The following is a 24,320-nucleotide window of genomic DNA, read 5'->3' on the forward strand; positions in this document are numbered from 1 at the left end:
ATATGAAGGGCAGAGTTATAAACGCCTATATAATTTGCTGATGCAACCACGCACAGTGGTCCATTTCTTTCATCTTTAGACTTTATGAAGTTAGTCAAGACCTTGTCTTAACTAGCAGTGTAGCTGATTCCAGTCCACAATGTGTAAGGGAGAGAAGTTCCTGTGGCTTGTTCCATTAATCCTATTTGAAGGCTTGAGCTTCAACCTTGATCATTTTTCTTGCTTGTTCAAATTTCTCTCAGGATGAGCAGCTTACTTTAAGATCCTTGGCCCAAACTGGGGGGCGCAGGGAGTAGCCTGCTTTCTCTGCAGCCTGCTGTCTCTGAAAGGGATGCTCTAAAATCTGCTGTAGGAGACGAACCTGGAAGCAGTTAAAAAGGGTAAGTTTTTATACAAAATGTTTTCCTGCAAAGCAGGAAAGTTTCTGCCACTTCATATTATGCACACTCCTGGCTCCAGAAACTATTACACACGTTGCTTATTATTATTAGTACCACTATTAATATCTTTGCTACTATTTATGTTATAATTAATATTATTAATAATTTTGATAATATTTTAGTAGTAATTGGTATTAGATAGTACAGTGTTGGCCAAACTGTAGTATAGGTTCAAAGTGTTTCATTAACAATTATGCCAATTATTAATAAACACGTCAAGAAAGAAAGAAATAATTTTACCTCTGAGAAGTCATTCAAATTAGCTTTTCGCACTGCTGATTCTGCCATCCAATTCCTAAGTATGTATCTAGGATTCACAGCTGAAACCAAAAGTAAATCATTTTTAAATTTAGTTAGACATATTCAATGGAAGGAAAACACAGTCATTGAAATATGTCATCGAAATCCGCAAGAAGGTTTAATTTGCAGATCAAGGAAAAAATTGCATAAAAAAAGGAATGAATCAATCTATTTTTATGAGCTGCTAAAAGGATTTTTTTTTAAACTTGCACAATCAGTAACGCCAAAGTGCCAAACAAAAATTAAGAGTAGTATAGAACATCACATTGATACACACAAGATGTCCTGTTATGAACAGCAGCAGACTTTTCAAATGTGGTGAGTTTATCATGGTTCCTGCTACATTGTTGGAAAGTGTCTTTGAATGTTGTCAATACCTTCCTGGGGATCATAAAAATGAACATTATATTACTTAATTTAAAAAGGAATTATTAAGATATTCATTAAAGTATGTACTTAGATATTCCTTCTTCTATACCATATATCAAAAGTTTAACCATAAAAGCCTTTAATGTTGCATTTCAGTTATATTTTTTGGAAACTACTTTTTCAACTTTCCTTTTCATTTCTTGATGGGGGCCAGGGGAGGTTCCCCAGTTTTTTCGACAACTGTCTGCTGTATCTCTTCTCTGGCGTGTTCCAGGTTGATTGTGTCTAATTAGTGGTAGGGAGATTGTAGGGACATTGAAAATGAAACTGCTGAATTAGGTTGTATAACCTGTATCAGAATTAGGTTGTATAACCTAATACTGATACAGGCTGTATCTTACAGGACGGCCACCAAGAACTCATAAAAGGAGTTCTGTCAAACTGTATGCCAAAGACAATTCTCATAAGCACATGTGGCTTTTATTATCAATTTTTTAGCAAATAATGTCAACACAACTCTTACTTTTGCTCAGCAATTAAAGCCCAGGATTCTACTTCAGAAAGTCTTCCCTTTAATTAATTATCAAAACAATATTACAGATTAATTGTAACAAACATTTCAAGACTGCATGGTAAGTCTTAGTTTGACATTGGTCTGCATATTTTCCCAAATTCAGTAGCTGACTATTACATGAAGAGATGAATTAGCGATACCCGAGGCATTTCACCCATGGACTTGAAACCAAAAGCCTGTAATTTATGGATCTACACAAATTTCATCTCTTCCTTCCCTTTCCATTGATGTCCCACTAGGTTTTATATGAATAAAACATCAGTTTTATATAATATATTTCTTTGCAAAGATCCATGTAGTTTTATAAAATATTCTTATAAATACCCTTATGGCATATTTGAAAGAGGGTATTGAAGAAAGCAGAGTATTCATCAAAATCACCATCCCCAATGTCCCTCTACCCAATTCCTCTAATCAATTAGTTATGATGTTATTTTATTTACAAATAACAAATTTTATTAGGAGGGGGACGACCAGAAGCAATATTTTGGACAAATGGATCAAACAATCTATTTCTATGTCCCAATTCACTCCATTCTTGCATCTCTGTACTGCTGCTTCGGCTTGCAAACGTAGCTTGTTTATCCTAGCTGACTACCAAGACAACTGATGTTGTTGAGAAAAGTTATGACTGGCTCCTCCTAAGGTTCTGTGGTTAGACAATCGCAAGACTTGATTCATATTTAATAGCTCTCCATACAGAATTAGTGCTTAGTGCAGTGAACAGACTTCTCTGTAATAAGCACTGCTTCTAAAAAGCAGCATTTAACTACCTAACAAACTAGAATTTACTGAAGCTATGTAATCAATGAAACAGCACTTGCATGATTATTTTATGTATCACAATACAATTAAAGTCTTTGTGTTTGGAAGTGAATGATAGCCATTTTAAGCCACAAGATTTGACATACAGCAGCATTACACAAAGGGTCTTAATGTTACTTAGAAAAGGACAAAAAAAGTCATGCTATGCTCTAAGGGCTGAACTCTGACCACTCATGTTCCTGCCAGACGAAAGAAGGTGAAGCCCTCCTATAAAATCAGAACATGGGCTGAAACCAGAAGCATCTCAGGTGGCACTGCCACTCCCTTCTTTATAAAAGCCGCCCAGGTAATAGAACGACTTTCCAGCACAATGTCCCGATGCTGACTTCCATGAGAATGACGACTGAGGTGCAATCCATCCAGATACAGGCATTTTTCTTTTTCATGTTACTGCTGCTCTGTATGTACTTACATATATTAAACAAAAGTGAATAAATATGACTGGCTATTTGGAACCCTGATAACCTCTACACAGTCATAACAACACGCTGCCCTAACTGCTAAAAAAATAGTGCTTTTCCACTTGGCAAAGTAATTTACTCTGGCCAAGTATTTGATTTAATTCTGTATATAGGTTTTCAGTAGTCAAGTGTGGTAACAATATTAATATTTAAAAGGTGGAGAAGTTAACATATGACTCATATAAAAATTATAATTCACATTAAAACCATGACTCATATTAGCAGGAGAATATTTGTCCCAGAAATATATTCTTAACAATTGCAAATTGATAAGTTTCACAGTGGCATTTAAAATACCTGTAATTAACACAAGTGACAAGATACTTATGAGAGAGTAAGACAAGCCAAATAAGAAAAGGACAAAGCAGAAGAAATTTTGTGCCCTTATGAGCATTTTATGATCTGGTCTACAATTTTTTTAATATGTTTCTTTTATAAAGAAATGATAGACTTGAATGGGTATTTGGATTGTCAAAACTTTTTGATCAACTCCTAAGGAACTATGGTTAGACAGTACAAGATAAAGTGCTAGTCAGGACTAAAAACTAAATGAGAGGAAAAAAGTAAAGATAATGAATAAGTGATCAACCCGAAATGCTTCAAGGTAATGTACTTAGGGACATGAGATATTTTACCAGACTTACTAATGATGAGGGAAAACTGATGAATAATGAGGTGATAATGGCAATATATTCAAGGTCAGTCAATTGTCTAAAGACAGCAATAAGAAATTTAGTGGGACTTACCAACACATATAAAAATCTAGAGAGCCCTGATAGTTTTGTCTTTAACATGAAATGCTGTGTAAAAATGCACAGTTGACTGAGTCGAGCCAGATTTGTGCTGCAATTTGTACTGACAAGGGACAGCTGTTACAAGAAAATACTTTAAAAAAAGCAGTTTTAGGAGAGAGAATCAGACTAGTTCGGCTTGGAAGGGACCTTTGAAGATCACCTAGTGCAACACCCCTGCAATGAGCAGGGACATCTTCAACTAGATCACAAGGGGCATCTACGAGAGATATTTAAATGTAAAAGAGAACAACAACAACAAAAAATTGTAAGAAACCTCAGTCATACTGTAATATGGAGAGGCTAGCAAAAATGTAACAAAGTTTGTTTATTTTAAAAGGAAAGTAAGATTTTAAATAAAACAGTAACAAATTAACATCAGTAGTCTGTTAGGAATATCTGCTAGCTCTGCTGTATGAACGACTGGTTATATGGAAGAAAACTAACTTAACGATGAATCTTTGCATAGCAAGTTTCGGACTGCTACCAAAACTGAGACCACTAGCACAAGTGTAGTCCTAGAAGCAAAACCTTTTCCCTGTTTTGTCTGTCTCCTGTACTTACATGATCCTCTGAGATACGTGTACAAAACCACAATGCTGGTTTGTAGAAGATCATCCCCAAAATGAGATCCTTTCTGATCTGGAGTAAAAACTCAGAATGTCATAATCTCCTCTAAAAGCAGATTCCAAAACCAGAATAATAAGAAGTGTGTTTAGACAGTTTTCAGTGTTAATTTTCAGCTGAGGAAAACCAGGGAGCTCAAAACCTCAAAACAGTAGTTGAGCTAAGAGCCCCAGAGTCCCACAGTTGAAACTTCATAACCCTACCAAAATACAAATAATAAACCAAACCTTTCTTCTTGGTAACTGTTTTCATATTAACTTTCTAAAAACACATGTGAAATTGGAAGAAGTGTTCTTAGAAATCGATGGAGCTTTGGTTAGAAAATGTGGATGCGAACATGCAGGTCCATGTGATGACAATTTGTGCCCTATGCAGTTTTTACTATCTTACTACTGAAACTCTGCCATCTCCTGCCATTTTCCTATTAAATCAATTAAAACTTTTGAGGAAAGTGGCCAATCAATATCTAACAAAAGAGTACGGCCATTTCTGTTAGAAATGAGAATAAAATACCCTGCAAAGCATGTAATACCTCATGCAGAATTTGATCAGATCCTCCCATTTCCTTCACTCCCTTTTGTCCAGAGATTTTCAGTTGCTCATTGTCTTTCATAGGCAAATTTCACAAATCTACCACAGCTCACTGCAGATCCAAAAACATTTCTCTCTGAATAATTCTTAGAATTTCTTATCCGCTATTTCTGCTGTGAGAAACAGGTAAATGCAATACCTCTACCATTTTGTAACTTGGAGAATTAAAATACCGTCCTTTCATGACTAGATAGTCCTTTGACAAGTAAGGAGTTTTTTCTCCAGATGCAGAAAAAAAACAGTGGGTGCCTTTCAGAAACCTGAATTCTTTATAACATGTAGAAAGGATTTGGACATATTTGAACACGCAGACCAACCTTAGTCCATTGTGCCAGTACAGGATGCCCACCAGAATCTTTCTTGATGTTATTCAGGGTGCATCACCAGAGAACAATGTTCTTCTGAGCAATGCAAACTGACACATTCACAGACTGCTAAAGGAAGGAAGTACAGATCAAGGAAAAGATGTTGCTTGCCCTCAGGAAAAGCAGATATAGCAGAAGAGGAAGGGCATCTCTCACAAGGAAATCAAATCCTAGGGGGCCTTTCAGGGAGCACCCTGCTTTGCAATGAAGAGTTACAAATTGGGGAGCAGCCAGAGCACGTCCACCATTTCAAGACACTAAGGTGAAGTCCCACTTAAGACAGGACAAGATACAGACAACCATGTTCCCATGGGCCAGTAATTCTTAAGTTCTTAAAGGAAATCAAAAGGAAAAAAAATTAATCAAGTGCACAAGCACCAAAGCATAGAACAAGCTGGAGGCCTGACATCTCCCGAGACCCCAAAATGGAAATTGTAAAGAAGGGGTTAAAAAAAAAAGTAAGAGAAAAAAAGAAATTAAAAAAGGTAAACAACAAATAAGGGAAAGAAAAATAAACAAGTAGGTAAATGAGGATTGATATGGAATAGACCATAGCTGGACAGCTGAGTTGGCTTGCTTCAGTGTCTATATTCACATAAGCTGTGACAGAGGTCAGAGCAGCCCTTGTGGGTACTGGTAGGAAAAGCCTTCTTCATGAGGTCTTCATCACTTTTGGGTGATTTCAATCACCCAAAATATGAACGACATGTGCTCTGTTCTTCAAAACCAGCAGAATCTAGAGAAAAGCAACTTGGACTAGTAGTTGTGGTGCATTTCTGTGGTTTCACTCTCTTAGGCCTCAGTCAACTGGTACAACTACGACCGTATTCACAACAGAAGGTGTTTGGGCCATACCAACTTCTTCATAAACACAGACAATTAAGGATTTTTTTTAATTTCTTTTTTTTAAGGAGGAAAAAGAGAGGATCCGTAGGGAGGAAGAGCATCTCACTGTAGCCAAGGAACATCTTGATCATTTAGCTTATGTAAAAAATATATATATGTTCACAAGTCAAGCCATACACACGTGGCTAGATTCTAATCAGATGACTGGGTGAGACCAGAGATAGCACAGTGAATGTATAGTATTACAAGATTTGCAGCAGCAGAATGAGAGTTTCTCCTCATCAGAAAAACAGTACATTTTAGTTCTCCTCAAAGGGAAAAAAAACTAACACTGAAGAAACCTATGTAAATAGATAGCTGCCATCTTCAAGCATATGAATTCCTTTGGATCATTTTACTCACTTGTCATTCTTGTTCTTCTCTTGGTGTCTGAATCACCCTTGTTACTATACATGAAAAACAAACCAAAAGAAGAAAAAAGAAAGTGCTAATAGGGTTATGCTTATTTATTTTTAGAAATACTGTATTTAACTTTCATTAAAATCATTAAGTGTTCTGCTTTTGTGTTCATTGGAAGCAGGTATGAACCTCTAAGAGTGATCAGACTTGCAAAAAACCTGCACATTTTCTTACAGGTTTTGTATCTTGTATTGATTTTTTTCCCCTAAGAATTGTTATTTACTGACTAAAATTTCTAAGTACCTGATAGGTACTACTTTTCACTACTGTCAGCCATGCATACCATATATGACTATGAAAAACACATTACAAGACAAAAGAATTGGTAGGAAGTTCTAACGTGCATGTTAGAAAAGAACAGTGGTTTCCAAACAGTCTGTGTATTCACAACTGTTACACTTCCAACCCCTGTCATCCTAAAGCCATATTATTATGTAGTGAAAATACATATATTACCAGTAACGAAACGCTATTCACTCATATGTATTTGCAAAGCCTGACTTTCAGATTCTTGGACTGAATCTGTAGGACTGGTATTTTAACAAAAATTATTAACCAAAGAAATCTGATCGGTTGCTCAGTGAAAGACATCAAATACAGACCACTCCTACCCTGTAATTTTTATGTACCTGTGTGTTAAAACACAACTACGGTAGTAATTATTATGGAATCTAGCACAATCTAGAACCATAAAGACAAAAAAGGCATATGAAACCATGTTTGGGCCAGTTTGTCAGACCCGCTAAAGATTATTGCGGATTAAAGTTGCCTGCTTCTGGCAAATACACACTTGGTGTTATTTTTACAATTGAAACTGCATCAGACTTACCGATTCAATCTCAAAAAGTACATTGTAACCCATTCTGAAAATAACTTGTGTTTACTCAGATCCTGGAGAGCCCAGAACTCCTAAAGAGAAAGAAACAGTTAATGGTGAGTAATCAGAATTTTGTTCCTGTTAAGCGAAAACCAAAGCAAGCAAATGGATATTAAAAGGATGTAAGAGGGAAACATGATGACACTTTTTTCTCCCCAGAAATTCTACTAATATCTTTTCCTCTGCATTGAAATTATTTCTTTTTGCTAGCATAATATAAGCCACCTCTGTTACGGCAAATTCTGTCTAAACACCTCCAGCACTTCATCCCTATTCTTCCTTGGCTTATTGTCTGACCTATTTTATTCTTTTTTCCAGAATTGTGGAATAAGGAAAATATATTGATAAAGAAAGATAAAGTGTGGAGAAAAAGGGAAACTCAAGGCTACAGGGATGGGAGAAGACTGAGAAGAAAAACAGAATAGAATGGTATGAGAGGAATGGAATAGAGGAGTAGGAGAGGAAGAAGGGAGAGGACACAGAACTTGGAAAAGGCGAACAGAAAAACAAGAGCTTGGGGTTACTGCCTCTAGTGTTGCGCAACTACCACAAACTAGGTTTCCCTGGCTGACTACACTGAGCTAACAGCTGCTTCATGTTGCTCGGTTGAGAGAAAGTAGCCAAAGCTCACAGATGAACTGAGAATTTCAGAGAAAGAACAGATTAGAAAAACATGGACACAGATAAAAGCAGGTAAAAAGCAGATATACAAGAAAAAAATGTGCAGAAGTTGCTCGTTTTATATTAAGTATTCCTAAAATTGGGTGCTTGTATTAATTAATACCTCAGGAATATGGAGTTCCTTTAACTGGTCTTCAGTAATTTCACTGAGTTGTCGAAATGTCATTGTAAAATCAGCCTTTGTATCTTTCATAAGCTAGTGAAAAAAGATACTTCTATCACAGTTTTGAAAGAAGGGGGTATTGGTCCAACAAAAATTAGCAAAGCAAACTTACTTTTAGGAGGAAAGCAATCAAATAGTTATCATCCTCATTCTCCCCAAGAAGACCCAATTTTCTTTTGAATAGTTCTGTGAAACTGAAAATAGTAACAAAGTAAGGAAATTGTCACATAACGTAATTTATAGTATTGTGACTACAAGGTTCTGGAACTGCATACCAGATGTAGTAAAGCTCACCATATCCCTCCAAAATCTGGGAAGCTCTGCAAAAACAAAAGAAATGTCAAATTCTATGGAACTACAACACTACTGTGGGTACAATCCTACCGTACACTGAACAAGGAAAACTTCTTCTGTCTGATATCTCACAAACATTGATATTCTGAATCAGCTAGGATCTGTAGCGGGGAAAATGTTTTAACAGACTTCAAATACATAAATAGCTGCTGCAAAGAAGAAAAATACAATGTTCTTCCTTTTCATACTGAGTAAGAAGTCATGAGTTTAAACCACAGAAAAGAAGATTCATATTAGGAATCTTCAAAATAGGATATTAAAATACTACCTTACTACTTCAGGAGGATGTATGGTTTTCATAAGTAAACATCTTAAAGAACAAGCTAGACAAACTTAGAATAGAAAACTACAGGCAAAGGTCCTACCTTTGAGGAGGATGTACCATACAGCATCTAGGACCACCTTCCAGTCATATTTTCACAGAATCACAGAATCACTAAGGTTGGAAAGGACCTTCAAGATCATCAAGTCCAACCATTAATCCAGCAGCACCATGTTCCCTAAACCATGTCCTGAAGCACCACATCCACACGTTTTTTGAACACTTCCAGAGATGGCGACTCCACCACCTCCCTGGGCAGCCTGTTCCAATGCTTGACCACCCTCTCAGTGAAGAAATTTTTCCTAATATCCAATCTAAACCTCCCCTGGCACAACTTGAGGCCATTTCCTCTCGTCCTATCGATGGTTACTTGGGAGAAGAGACCAACACCCTCGTCGCCACAACCCCCTTTCAGGTAGTTGTAGAGAGCGATGAGGTCTCTCCTCAGCCGCCTCTTCTCCAGACTAAACAACCCAGTTCCCTCAGCCGCTCCCCATAAGACTTGTGCTCCAGACCCCTCACCAGCTTCACTGCCCTTCTCTGGACACGCTCCAGCACCTCAGCATCCTTCTTGTAGTGAGGGGCCCAAAACTGAACACAGGATTCAAGGTGCGGCCTCACCAGTGCCGAGTACAGGGGCACGATCACTTCCCTAAGTGTTTTTTGCTAAGTGATAAATTTTGCTATTATTTATGACCAATGAAAACCTTTCTTCCCTCCCTCCACCTTATTCTGGCCAGTAATCAATTGAGATCAATTTCCACTTAAAAAAAAAAGATTTTAAAAGCTAATCCCTTTCTTTCCTATGCATATGGTGATTAGAGGGTCTCCCATCTCACTAGTTCTTTTAAGTGTTAAGATAGTTTAAGGATTACTTACAGCTGCTTTTGCCTGGGATCCAATAAAGGTTTTAAAGCTTGTAACAGCTTGCTCAGATTAAACAGCCCAACATTTGCCTGATTTCCTATTTTATACCTCCTTTCATCATCAGATGTGTTTGGAACAAAATCTGTTTCAAACAAAACATTACTTTTCCACAACAGAGTAATTACAATAAATAATCAATGTCAAAATATTGAACTGCGTTCATTTTTATACTTGCACAGCAAACTAATAAAAGCCCTAAAGTTTCTAAATATTTAAAATCAGATCACAAGGATACTTATTTACAGTGAATTAACTCAAGATCTATTATTTGCATATCTAAGTAATATATCTTTCACAGATGAGTTCCCATATAAGTGACATTTTCCTCCTTGAATATACAAAATAAATTCAGATGTTTAAACAGAAAAAGACCACTTTTACGCTAAAACCAATGTCTTATTCAATGTTTTTACTACATATAGCACTACTATTTAGCACACAGACTAAGCAAACAGCTACAACCAGATTCAGGATTTGTTTCAGTTGTACAAGCAAGCCTTATGTATTCACATAAAAGTCAGGGCTAAAATGTTCCAGTATGCAAATCCATTATTTGGAGATAATAAATATCTGCTATGCAAGTTACAGGTAAAATGTATGCACATCTACAGCACCAGTCTCTGAATGGATGCAGTATGAACCCCTTGCTCAGGTGAAATGCAGATAAGCTGATCAATGCACACAGCATTGCCTGAGTCCTCGGAGGACATTAGTTACAAATGGAGCATTAAGGAGGGGACTTGTGACACATCTGTCAGATCTGGTGATTGGTTCAAATCTGAATTTTAACTCTGAAGCATTTCATCTGGTTCTAGGGTGTACTCACTCTGGCTGTGACAGAGTTAATTTTCTTCATAGCAGCCCGCATGATGTTGTGTTTCAGGCTGACAGTGTTGGTAACACACCAATGTTTTAGCTATTGCTAAGCAATGCTTGCACAGCATCAAGGCCTTCTCTGTTCTCACTCTGCAACCCCAGCAGGTTTGGGCAAGGGGATGGGAGAGGACACGGCTGGGACAGCTGACCCTGACCCCAACTGACTAGAGGGGTGTTCCATACTATATAGCGTCATGCTCAGCAATAGAAACTGGGGGTAGTTTTTCCAAGGCAGTTGTTGCTTGGGGACTGACTGGGCATTAGTCTGCTGGTGGGAGGTGATGAGTGATTGCCCTTGCATCACTGGTTGGTGTCATGTCCCCCCCCTCATTTTTTTTTTCCCCCTTCAGTTATTCAACTGTCTTTATCTTGACCCATGAGCTTTTTCTCATCTTTGCTCTTCCAAATCTCTCCTTCAACCTGCAGCAGGGGGGAGTGAACGAGTGGCTGGTGGGTCCTTAATTGCTGGCTGGGGTCAACCCACCATATCGAGAAAGCTCTAAAACCCCAAAAGCCCTGTTTTTTCAATACAACAGAAACAATATGTCATTTATTCTCATGAGGTTTCCTTAATTGGAGGTTGCAGTTTCATGAAAACAGATAGCGAGATAACCACTGTTGATTCTGAAGCTGACTCAGACACAACCTCGATCTAATAATACGCATTTATGTACATACTGGACCTATATCTATCAATCCCAGACTGACTGAGTTCATACTTTCAAAGAAAGGGTAGGTTTGATTTGTTTTCTTCCAACGTATAATTAGCTGCTCTGACTATAAAGCTAGAGCATGATGCATACAAAGTTACTGTATATCACTTTTGCTTTTGGCTGCTTACAGCAATATGCAATTTTTAGTTTTCTAGGTTTCTGTTGTAGCATCTATTCAACTGATGAACTTCAACTGGGTTTAATAGCAGTATTTCATTAAGATGACTTGTAGCACGTGAAATGCAATCTGTACAGTGTATCATAAAACTGCCCTCTGATAAAATCTTTTTCCCTAAAACTCTTCAATCAATACACATACTTGGGATTTTTCTGTTAGTAATGTTAGGAGTTCCCATGCACACAGAAATTACATATAAATATTAACTTAATATAAATAAGTAAAAAATTATATTTAAAAACAGGTGCTACACTCACTTGGATCATAGGAGTCCATAAATCCAAATGGACCATAATCTATTGTTATGGATAATAAACTGAAGTTATCTGTATTGCACACACCTACAATTAAACAGCAGGGAGAAACAAAAGTAAAAATTTCACCTGAACCCTGTAGTGTCTCAAAAATTTGCTGTGAAATAGATCCACTGAATCTAGAGAACTTTGTAGCAGTTGCCTTTTAGAAATCAGGCTCTGGAAAATAAACTTGTCTCTCTTATTCTTGACCTGGCATGCATTTTAAGCATGAAAATGAGAAACTGTTCGCTACGTTATCTTGCATCTGGTTTCTATACCTAGGCGGCACTGTTTCCTTTTCCTGTCAGTGGTACACGGCATTGAAACAACATCCTGCAAATTTGTCATTAGCTGCTGCTTTGCAAGGTGACTGGCTGCTGTATTAGCAAGACAATGCTATTTTATTTTTCATAACATAAATCTGAAACAAAGGTGAACAGCACTCTATCCTATACACTATAAAAGGTCAGGTTTTCATGTAGATGTATCAAATACAGAGCAATTAAACTTATATACGACATCCACACATGGTCTTTGTCCATCAGACTACCACAACAATTCTGAGAATTCTTGCTCCCATATTCTTGTTTCTGTCAGATACAGTCATGCTTTGAAAGATCAGAAAGTGCTCCTAACTCTGTTACAAAAACACTTGTATATTAATGCATAACAGATACTGCTGTAGGCAAAGAACATCAGAAAAACTGAAGAATCTTATTCTGACAAATAAAAGCCATCTTTAAGTATATAACTATAAAGAGTCACTCCTGTAAAGCCAATGCCAACTACTGCAGCTTACCATGTGCAAACCCCACAGACATCCACAATGCAATCAGATTTGCAGTCTCTGATACAACTGTAGAGAAAAACTCCTAAAATCAAATACAAATTTTACTTCAAGTTCTCTGAATCAAAAATATGGAATACAAGAAATAACATAAACATTTGATTCACTTTAAAAATATGCCATACATTCTATTTTTAAATTTATATCTCTGTCAGGAATTTTCATTCACATTCTAAATGATGTGACTACATAATCATCTTATCCAGCAAAGACTATAGTTAAATAAGTACATACGGATGCCCTAAAAGAAATCTAAAAGTCAAAAAAAGAAACAAAGACACTATGTATACGTGTATATACACTAGTATATACTATACATACTGCATTTATACTAGAAAACGTGTAATTCATCACTTCATGACCACTGCTTATTTAAAATCTGAGCAGTAAGAGAACAAAAGATAACAGAAAGTGGAAGCTTACTAATAAACATTTCCATAATGAAAAGTAGTGAAGAATGTTCATATTTGACTTTGAGAAAAAAAAAATTTCAAGAAGCAGATTTTTACTGAAAAGAATTAACAAACTTTTGCTAATAAAACCTGGAAGCTTACTTCAAATTTTAAAATCTTTTAAAACTTGAAACTTTGAAAAGCTTCATATAATTTTTGTTCACATGCTTGTGGAAAATAAAAATAACTTTTAAAAAAGACTTACCAGATATCTATTTGAATCATTCATGGCTATTGATGGAAAATGTTCCTGGATGATAAAGTCTAGCAATCTTCTGTAACAGGAGAGGCAGAATTCTTTAAACAAAACTCGTACTTCTAGAACTGATCATTCAAAATTCTTATTTTCAAACAGCTAACTGCTGATCTACAGCTTGCTGCAACCAGTTATTAGAAAACTCAATCTATTTACTCCAACGAGTCTTGGATTAAGCCCTTCCAAATGCTTAGGCATAAAACCTAAGGTTCTAGTCATAAATACGACTGGAGACTGCCACGTAGAGTTAAAATTATTTCTGTGTTTTAAACTTCCAGAGCACACCAGGCTCTGGTTTTGCATGCAGTAATATCAATTTTGGGGGAAAAAAAAGTTCACATATCCAAAAAAAAAGTACATGATTACAATTCTACATCAGAAGTCTCACAAAGAAAATTTTATGGCTGAATTCTTACGAAGTAGGGTTACTTGCCACAGTAACTGACCATTCCCCAAAAATGGTGCTGCATAGAACTACAAGACAAGCTCAGGAAAGTAGGATACATGCATTAAAAATTGCAATGCCTGTCAGATGCATATCTTTGCAGATCTAAAGCTTTATCGTAGAGCAGCTGGCATTTCCTACATTTAGGAGCTCCTTGTAGGACCCTCTTGTGGTCAGAGCCAGCCAGGGCCACTGGCACAGGAAGCTGTAAGCATCTACACGTGGAGTAGGCAGCCTGGGCCAGGGTTAGACCTGGGCAAGGGTTGGTGAGCTGCGCACACAAATATCTAGATTTTTACCTTCTAATCAGGTTGTTGGAGCAAATCACTGAACTCTCCTCAAACTGTGATGATTTTATCAGAGTACCTAGTAACCTGACCTTTAGAAGGGTGTCCAACCTATTGCCTCTGAATTTTAGCTGGTTGCTCCACGACAACATCTTTCAGGAGGATCTTCTCGAGGAGGAAGCACAGTCATTCACGCTAGCCTTGGCCTGCTCTTGGCTACTCTTTCTGCGGCTCCCTCCAAAACAGGCAGGAAGGAGTTGTCTATTTTGCATGAGTACAAGTGATCTTTACATGCTCCTTAAATTCAATGGGTCATAAATACTTTAACCAAAAAAAACCCAAAGCAAACTTAAATCAGTTCCTTAATTCACTCTTTCAGTTTTACAGCTAAAATCTGCTGTGAGATTTTTTTTTAAAAAAAAAGGAAAGACAGCATAGAGTGATGCGGGAAGTTAAATGGAATTATCAGTTACTGCAATGTACAACTGCTACTATGGGCTCTTGTTTGTTTTTCAGCACCCCAGAACAACTTCTATTGCTCCTGAGGAGAAATTAAGCAACTTTTAAATATTTACGGTAGATCTAAAAATTTGTCATGCTAACTGCTTGACACACAAATTAATATTGCTAAGAGGCTTAAAAACCATGCAATAATTTCTTACCTAGTACATTTCTCTGGTTCTGAATGTTTCTGGAGAGCATGCTTTATACAACATACTTATCCTAGTGATTTATTTCATATTTCTGTTAATTTAGCTTCATAGACAACTACGAGGAATGTAGGAACTTACACTTTAAATTTACAAATCTTTCCAAAACAAACAACTGCTCCCTAGTGCTCAGTTACCAGAACTATTTCAGCTATAAAACCTTTCTGATTTTGTAATAACCAGGCTTTCAAAAACATCTAAGGGATTTTGCCCTTATAAGGCAAGACCTTTTGTATGCTTGTATAAAAATAGCAGGTTATCGTTCTAAATCAGGCAACCTTCCTTTTTAAGTAATTTATGTCTAAATTCCAACTGTACACATGCATTCAAATATATATTTTATTGTTAAGAAAATATAGTTATGATGTTATAATATAGTTATTAATAAGATTAATATAGTTATGATGAAGATTAAATTCAAACCTTTGTAAGTCCAGTTCCCCAGAATGAGCTAAGATTTCTAAGGATCCTATACGGAACCATGATTTGGCAAGACGTAGCACTATTGCACCTTAAATATAGACACGTGTTTAGATGTAAACAGAGTATCATCAAAATGAAGTAGTTCCATAACAAAAGCCTTCATGTGTTGTTTCTATAGATGCAGAATTTATATATACATAGTTAAACTGGTATTTTTGTAAGTATGCTCAACGCATGACAGATGAACATATATAATATTACTTTACTACACATACATTTTAATGATAAAGCTTAATTTGTTATACCAGCAAACACAGGCAAAATTCCAGTACGGCATTAATACTAGAATTACTCCAGAGATGCTAGCAACAAAGAAAGAAAGAACACAAATAGATTTTTTCCCCCACGTTGTGCCATCCCACTCTTTTTCAGAGCAGGTGTAGATGATGTAGCAATGGCACAGCCACAGCAGTGTTCCCACTGTCCTAGTATTGCTATCGGAACAATGGAAAATTTCCCTAGTTTTCAGTATCATTTTTGTAATGGCAAGCAAAAATAAAAACCATACCCCTACAACACATATGCCAAAATCATAGCAGACCTGTTCACAGAGCTTCATTTCTTTAACTAAGGTATGTTTCAGACTGATTTTCTCAGAAAAGGTTTTGTATCTTAATAAATGAAATGAAGCCTATTTAGTACTTTTTATTACACATATATGACATACTAAAATTCATTTTGCAATGGAGAATTAAGTTACAGTGTTGCAACATATTAACTTGAAATGTGTTCATTACCTCTTTCTTTCTTAATATTTCCATTGTAAAACTGGTCTCTCCACACATCATCTTCACTTACAACTAAGCTGTAACAAACAAGAAATGAACATTAAAAAGTTATCTCAGGAAAAATAATTTACAATTACGACAAAGTTGTATTTTATATAACTTTATACCTTTCATAAAAAGGAAGATCTTTTTGCTGGCATAGCTTTGTATTTTCAAATGACACAAGCAAACAATAAGCCAAGGCTTATCAAGGTTCATTAGCAAGATGCATTTATTTTGTATTTATACAATGTTGTCCAATCTCCATTACTTACACTGTTCTTGGGGAGGGGGTTGCATTCAAAAAAAGTACTGCATTAATTTGGAATCTCAGTGACTAATGAGTGTGATAATTTTAAATAAGTCACAATTTCCCCAAGGATAACAGTGAAATTAGGACAGAGAAATTAGAAACCAAATTATTGCATCAGATGGAGGTTGCCCTTTACATGAGCCAAAACTGGTGTCTCAGGAACTTTGGGGACAGATCTGGGACCCCCAGCAATCAGAAACTCTTCAAAGAGTATCAACACACAAAAGGCCTAATATTGATGTACTTTATGATTACCCCTTTCTTCTTCACTGCTACTTGTACTTGGATTTTTAAAAACAATCTCTCCCTTTCATTTGCCTTAAAATTCTGCACATCCTAAAAATTTTCATGTTTATTCAAATGTTGAGATTTGTGAGTGCTTGGAACAACTTTGCTTGCTCTAAAGTATTTCACAATTTACATTCACTTTATGAATTAAAATATGTAATTTCACTGTATTTTCTGTTATATCAGGAAAAGTAAAATGGAATAAATCCTCACAAACTATGCACGGACATCATATTCCCCTAAGGTTAACGTGCAGGAAGTTTTCTCTCCAAAGCAACTGGTATTACACTGACAATCCAGCAGAAGTAATGCTTCGTGCTATCTTCTGAAAGAGGTGTTGTCCCTGCAACAGGTACAGAAGAGTTCTTGCTGTTCTTGCTGTAGCAGCAGGAAAATTTAGCTCATTTTATATAATACTTCTTTATCTTTGCTTGCTGATAACTGGAAAACATGTTTCTATTCAGGACAGACATGGACATGCTGGAGCAGGTCCAGAGAAGGGCCACAAAGATGACCAGAGGCATGGAACACCTCTCCAAAGAGGACAGGCTGAGAAAGACAGGGTTGTTCAGCCTGGAGAAGAGAAGGCTCTGGGGAGACCCTATTGCAGCCTTCCAGTACTTAAAGGGGGCTTATAAGAAAGATGGGGACAGACATTTTAGCGGGACCTGTAGCAATAGGACAAGGGGTAATGGTTTTAAATTAAAAGAGGGTAGATTTCAACTAGGTCTAAGGAAGAAAATTTTCACAATGAGGGTGGTGAAACACTGGCACAGGTTGACCAGAGAGGTGGTAGATGCCCCATCCCTGGAAACATCCAAGACATTCCAGGTCAGGTTGGACAGGGCTCTGAGCAACTTGGTCTAGTTGAAGGTGTTCCTGCTCATTGCAGGGGGGTTGGACTAGATGACCTTTAAAGGTCCTTTCCAACCCAAACTTTTCTATGATGCTATGATTCAAAACAGTTAGGTAGCATGCTATTTGAAATTTAATGCAGCTACTTATATAGCTGCTATCTATTAGATAGTTGAAGACTGCACAGAAGACAGAACCAAGCCTCCTTTGGAGGTACACAGAAAAGGACAAGAAGCAAACCTAATATTCCATTCATAAATATGACTGAAGACAGTCACAGAGTTAAAACAACTCCCAAGTGTTAAATTTTGAGAGTACACTAGATTCTGGTTCTACATACTTCAGCATCAAAATTTTAGAAAGAATTTAGTTGGACCAAAAATGTGGGGTATGCATATGAACATAAATATGTACAAAAAATCATGAAAAGGAATGATTTGTCTGAAGTCTTACACAGTGCAGTTGCTTGCAACAGTAACTGTAGCTTTGAAACTAAATTGTTATTATTATATTTGACATTTTGGAAAGTATCTAATAGCTATGCAAACTGAATGTTCTCTGTTAACTGCAAAGAACAGGCAGTGAAATGTTCCAGAAGGAGGGAAAAAGTATCTAGAAATCAATCTGCTCCCGTTACTGGAGCTGTACTGATAAAAGCAACATTAGGAATTTTTTTTCAAAAAAAGACTCTTTTGGAAATAATCATATATGAATGGTACGTCTGTAGGATTAAGTACAAAAAGTACTGACATAAATGAGATGGAAGAAGAAAATCTTAATCCTGCAAGAAAAACAAACATTTTCAAAATCAGGGAATGAACCCCAGACACTAACAAAATGTTGTGGGCATCAGAACACTAGATGACGAGTCAGAAAAATGCTACTAAATTTTACTGTTTTCAACAGACCTCTGTCAGAAGGGTTGTTTCTCTTTGACTATGTAACTCTTAGCAGGCTCTCTGTAAAACTCCTGCAGAATAACAGCACTTCTCATTACTGACAAAAAATCAGGGGGCATCAACATTTGGTTAGCTACTAATACAAGTCAATGGACATGCAACACTTAAGAGCCAGATAGCCGAGCAACCACATAAAGATACCTACATTCCCACTATAAAAATAGTTTTCAAATGGTTCCTGTAAGTACCATTACTTCAGAGACGGCAGCAGGAGACCAAACGTGCACTCAACCACAGGAACAGAGCACTGAAATTGCTCTTGCACCAGAGAAGCTGGAAGAGCACTCACAGAAGGATGGACGGATTATATCCCTCCCTACCCCTGGCTCTAGCTTAAGGGCTGCACTTTGCAATCCCAAGTGCTCTGCTTGCTGTTTTGCATGAACATCAAGACCTGTGCAAGTAAGGGCCACTCTGAAAACTACACATATTGGCTCACTTTTTTGACCTTATGTATAACACTGCTCACTGGTAGTCCTAGTACGTGACTAAAATGGTACCATGGGAAGAAGTGTTCTTTATCTGGCAGTACAGTCATAAACTGTAGCACCCCATTGGGAACACAGTACTTAAAATTAATAGAGCAAACCAACCTGCTGGGTGTTCTGGGATAAGCCGTAAGGCTTTTCCCCACACTTCTGCCAAGACTTGACAAGATGTCTGTAAGTGCATCCCACCAGCCTCAGTACAACAGCTCCCCATTGGGAAGAATATGGATATCAGCTGGGGTTTTTCCAAATGAAGTCTTGCAAACAGTCTGGAGAGTTTGTACAGCAGCTAAAGACAGCCAGGCATTTAACCAATTTGCCAGCAGAGAACTGAAGCACACTATGTACTCAATAGAATCTGTGCACAGTTAAGGAGTAATTTCGTATTGTTTTTTGCACTGAACAATTTGTTGACATGACAGCAAAAAAAAGGCTATAACCTTGCCAGATGCTTTCCTGCTGATATTCAGACAGATTTGAAGTTTTGCATTAATGCCAACAGCAAAGGGTCTCAAAGTCAGTGAATAAACGATCAAAAATGTCATTTACAAACACTGCACTTCAACAGAACAAATGTGTTAGAATTAATGCTAGAGAGATTTGCAGACACTTTGCAAATACAGACACCTAACCATGTGGCAGCTGAGTACAGGCCTTTTCTGCAGAATATTTACTCTCTTTAAAGGCTGAAATGCTGGAGTACAGACATGAGACTACTTGGAACACAAAATGAACTTGACATTTTAAACACAATCATCTGAAAAACTCAGTCTACTTAATTCTGAGAAAATCACCCCAATGAGTGAATGTATTAGTCATCTTTGGTTCAAACAGAATTAGTTTTAAATTACTCTTTTATGAAATTTCCCTTTCTGCTCAAGGAGTGCTTGCACAAATAAGGAATTGGGAGCAATCACCTACATTCAGTACTACCTCCAATATGAATATCTATTCATCTGACAATTTTTCCTACCAATCTTAAAATTTGCAACTAGGTGACTATGACAATACAGAAATAGCCACTTTCAACATTTTCCTACTTGACCTGATTCTAGCAAAATTCATCCAAATGCTTAACTTTAGTGTAATAAAAAACTCACTTATTAACCATGTAAAATGTATTAATAGACTCATTGATTATCCACATACACTAAAAGTATTATTATTATTATTTACAGGGCAGGAGTCTAGTCCTGCTGTTTTTGCAAGTCTTTTGGTGAGGAACAAGGGAGAGAACAATTTTATTTTTTTTAAAGAGAAGAAACTCTTGATTGCAGTATCATAAAAGCCGGCAAGGGGAGTTAGTGTCAGATATAATCACTCAATCTAACTTCCACTTTTTACTTTCTTTACAAAATGAACCAGATTTCAAATTAAGGTAATTCAGTTAAGACAGTCTTACAAGTGAAGAACAGCTGTTCACCACAAGACACAAACAGTACACAGTACCGTATTTAAAAAAAGTAGTACTTTAAAGCATACCAAAGACAAAAGTGAATGGATTAATTGATGGAGGTCATGATTACTGAAAAGTTTTATCAAAAAAATCTACAAAACTGGAGGGATATATTTTGTTCTGATGGCATACATATGAAAAGAAAGATCTATCCTCTTGCAAGCTAACTGTCCTTCTTTATTGGTGCTCAGTGAAACTCAGTCACAAAATTACCAGTAAATTAGGATGCTGTGAAAAAGAAAAGAAAAATACCTAGCAGCTCTGCTTGTAGGAATTCCAAGATAGTACATGGCCTCACTACACAAAAATTCTCGCACAGAAGAGTGAAGCACAGCTCTTCCATCGCCATTCCTATGGAGAACAGACAAATAAGGAATAGGTCATAAAATCAAAGCAAATTTCAAAAAGAAAACATCCAGTTTTGGTGTACATGGATTAACGGCAACTCACCTGGAGTATGGGGTCTTTCCTGACCCTTTTAGCTGTAATTCCCACCTCTCACCATGCCTGCAAAAATACCATTAACATTTCTAACAGTGTACCTCGGGCTAAATAGGTCAGCTAAATAGAAAACAGAGTTGAAGCAGTCACTTAAAAAAATGTCACACCTGTTTGTATATATTCCGATCAAGTGGGCTCTTCCATCACCCAGCTGACCTGCCCAGCTACCAAACTGACAAAAATGAAAATCAAGTTATTTTCTTCTATAATTTATAGCAGTTATACTTGAAACAGTACAAATTACCCATAGGTTCTCTGTGATCTGCACAATCCGATGACACATTTGCTCAGGTTGTCATTAAGATATTGATCCCTAAAGCTGTATTTCCACACTCAACATCAACAATGAATCAGAAAACCACAAAAAAAGAGTAACACCAGCAATCCCCACTTTTTTTATCTACCTTCCAGCTATGACACCAAAGCTACAGCCCTGTCTCTTTTGTATAATGAGCCTTTAAACTTACACAGCTTGTAATTTTTTTTTTAATTGGAAATTACAAATCAAATTCTACCATTCTTTTCCACGAATAATCATACCTACTTCAATGAAACTTAACTCTTAGTAACCACAGTATTACAGTGAGGATCTATCCTTCTTCAGTCCTCTGAGCTGATAGTACCTACAATGAATCACAGCTTGTCAGGCTGCAGGTGTGCTAAGCAGACTCCGCAGCTAACCGAAGTTAAAAGATAATTTGCCTCTGACATAAACAGAAGCAGACATGGTACCATGAAAGAATATTATAGTTCTCCTCCATCTGCAGCCCTTTATGAAGAACATATCTGCAATCAAAATGTTCATACGTGTTCATACACTTACAGGCATATACTTAAATAATTACAGGTATTATTAAGGTATAATTCACATGAAAAGACCGACATAATTCCACCTGGAAGAATGAGTGCCATAGTTACCTGATGACCCCCATACCTATGGGCCAATGGAACAGACCCAAGTATCACTTTCCCACCACTGACAAACTGAAGAAAATCAGATGTTTCTTTGACAGATATATCAAGATCCAAAATATTTTCAAGAACTTCCTGGAGAAAAAAATAATACAGGTGGTACTTGAATATGATCAAATTTTCAGTGGTAATGACTGTGTTTTCTTTACAGATTTCATTATTAAAAGATATCTCACATGTTTTAAGTGTTCTATTTGTTTAAAGTATAGATTGATAAGATGATTTCACAATAAATAGCATAGGAATATTAAAATATATTTTTGTATGTGTATTTACAATCTCTATTAACTAGAGAGGAACAAAAAAATAATAGCCAACCTTTGAAACAGCTACAAGACGAACTCTAGATTTAAAAGGTGTAGGATAGACAATTGAAAAAATGCAGTTTCTCACATTACGGACATAATTTTCCCGGATCACATCAATTGGAAAAGGATCTGTAAACATGAAACACACACAATATGTTTTGAAAAAAAATCATATTATTCTTAATATTTTTCCTCTTAAATCGAATCAAAATACTTCAGAAAGAATTAAAACCCGACTCTTTACCACCATGTATATTAAGCTTGCATGAAAAGCAAGCCCAAATAAATTCAGGATTGTAGTATGTGGGGGATTTTTGAAAAGAAGGACTGAATTCTGCAGATAAAGAAACTGGTAGGGCATGCTAGTTTTAAGATCTAAAACATATTTCAGCATAGATTCAATAAAGTGTGATTAGAACAGTCTCAGGGCGGTTTTATATTGCGCTCAATTACATGGAACCCTGAAAGATCTCTGTACGAGATAGAAAAGTTCAGCTACCCTCTCAGCTGAGTGATGTAGTGCAACAGGTTAAGTCACTGTACACCTGTCACTGCGGTATATAGTCCATATGCAGTGATGATCACCAAGTAACCTAAGAAACCAGCTTGAAGTTTTCTCTGGAAAAACAAAGGGTCAGAAGATGCAGTTCTTGCTGTAGCATAACATACGTACTCAAAAGATGGAGCTTCATTCTTCCTTCAGACCTACTCTGCACCCTGATCCACGGTAATGGAGGACGAATATTACTTTAAAACACTGCATTAATGCTGTGTCTTTCAACATCTTTATGGATTTTTGCTTGCAACGGTCTTATGATTCCATATTAATTATCGCAGTATCTCAGTCACCATTTTGTAAAAATTGTAAGTTAGTTAGCATCTCTGGAGACTTACTGTTAGCCATGTTTCTCAATACCTCTAATGACAAATCCTGTTACAGCCAGCTGCCACAAGATTTGTCACCAATTATTATTTCTTAACACTCGCAAGTAATTGTATCACCCGAGGAACTTATTTCTGTAATGTTACCATATATATTATCTATTATTACAGGCAATTCCGTGCGCCCGAGAGCTTTGTGCACTTCAAATCAGGCGTCAGGTTATCAATTTTGCATTAACACGTAATTGCAACTCGCACGTCTCTCCATTATGATAAAATGTTTAAAAAAAAAAAGAAAAAAAAAGCTCCTTATGGTCAATCTAGCTTTAATTTTAAAAGTAGTAAGTATTTGACTGTGTATATAAGGTTTTCACTTAGTTTTTGCTTTGGCAGCTGCTACGGCCCACCAAGCAAACGCGCCCGGGGGGAGCAGCACAGCGCAGGCCGTACCTCGGAGGCTGTCGGAGGAGAGGGGCCATGCGCAGAGGTCAGTCGCCCCCCGCCGCCGGCGGCAGGAACCCGGCTCAGGCTGCGAGGCGTTCGGGCCGCCGGGAGCCCAGCACAGCCCACGGGAAGCGCACAGCGGGGTCGGGCGCCCAGCGCCGGCCCCACAGGCCCACGCCAGCCAAGGGGCCAACCAGGGGGGCCACCACATGTCCCCCGAACCTCGCCTTCACCAAGGCCCGTAAGAAACGGGCTTGCAGTCTCCCTCCCCTCAAAAAACGCCCTCCTCCCTTATCTCTTCACAGACATGGCAGGGGAGACCTGGTACCTGCTCCGAGCGCGAAGGGCTGAGCGGCTGTCGCCAAAGCCGCTCTCCTTTGCACTTGACCGTGCCGGGGCCGGGCGGGCCGCCCCCACACGCCCGCCAGGCAGGCTGGCAGAGCCTGAAGGGCGGGTGCGGGGGCGGCGCCGGGCCCTGTCAGGTGACGTCGTTACCCCGCCCGTCCCTCGGCTGCGCTCGGCGCCCCAAGGGAGCGGCGTGAGGGGGAGGTGCGGAGCGCCGAGGCGAACGA

At 37.6% G+C, this 24,320-nt stretch overlaps 1 protein-coding gene across 1 annotated transcript; it reads right to left on the bottom strand.

Moving 5' to 3' along the window:
• Positions 1-238: 238 nt before the first annotated feature.
• On the bottom strand, positions 239-24,317 carry LOC309417525 (protein adenylyltransferase SelO-like; the record flags this gene model as incomplete). The annotated part of the gene is made up of 19 exons (XM_082015036.1): positions 23,755-24,317; positions 22,433-22,551; positions 22,061-22,189; positions 21,250-21,314; positions 21,092-21,148; positions 20,894-20,992; positions 16,253-16,320; positions 15,456-15,543; positions 13,540-13,609; positions 12,835-12,907; positions 11,997-12,080; positions 9,925-10,054; positions 8,645-8,689; positions 8,482-8,563; positions 8,310-8,402; positions 7,478-7,557; positions 6,592-6,635; positions 681-760; positions 239-361 (listed from the first exon to the last, which is right to left on the bottom strand). Exons 1-19 carry the CDS (start codon positions 23,957-23,959, stop codon positions 239-241), a joined length of 1,734 nt encoding a protein of 577 aa, XP_081871162.1. The 5' UTR covers positions 23,960-24,317.
• Between the last annotated feature and the right edge of the window lie 3 nt (positions 24,318-24,320).

The sequence above is a fragment of the Phaethon aethereus genome, assembly GCF_964289735.1.
Source record: "Phaethon aethereus genome assembly, chromosome: 2".
Lineage (NCBI taxonomy): Eukaryota > Metazoa > Chordata > Aves > Phaethontiformes > Phaethontidae > Phaethon > Phaethon aethereus.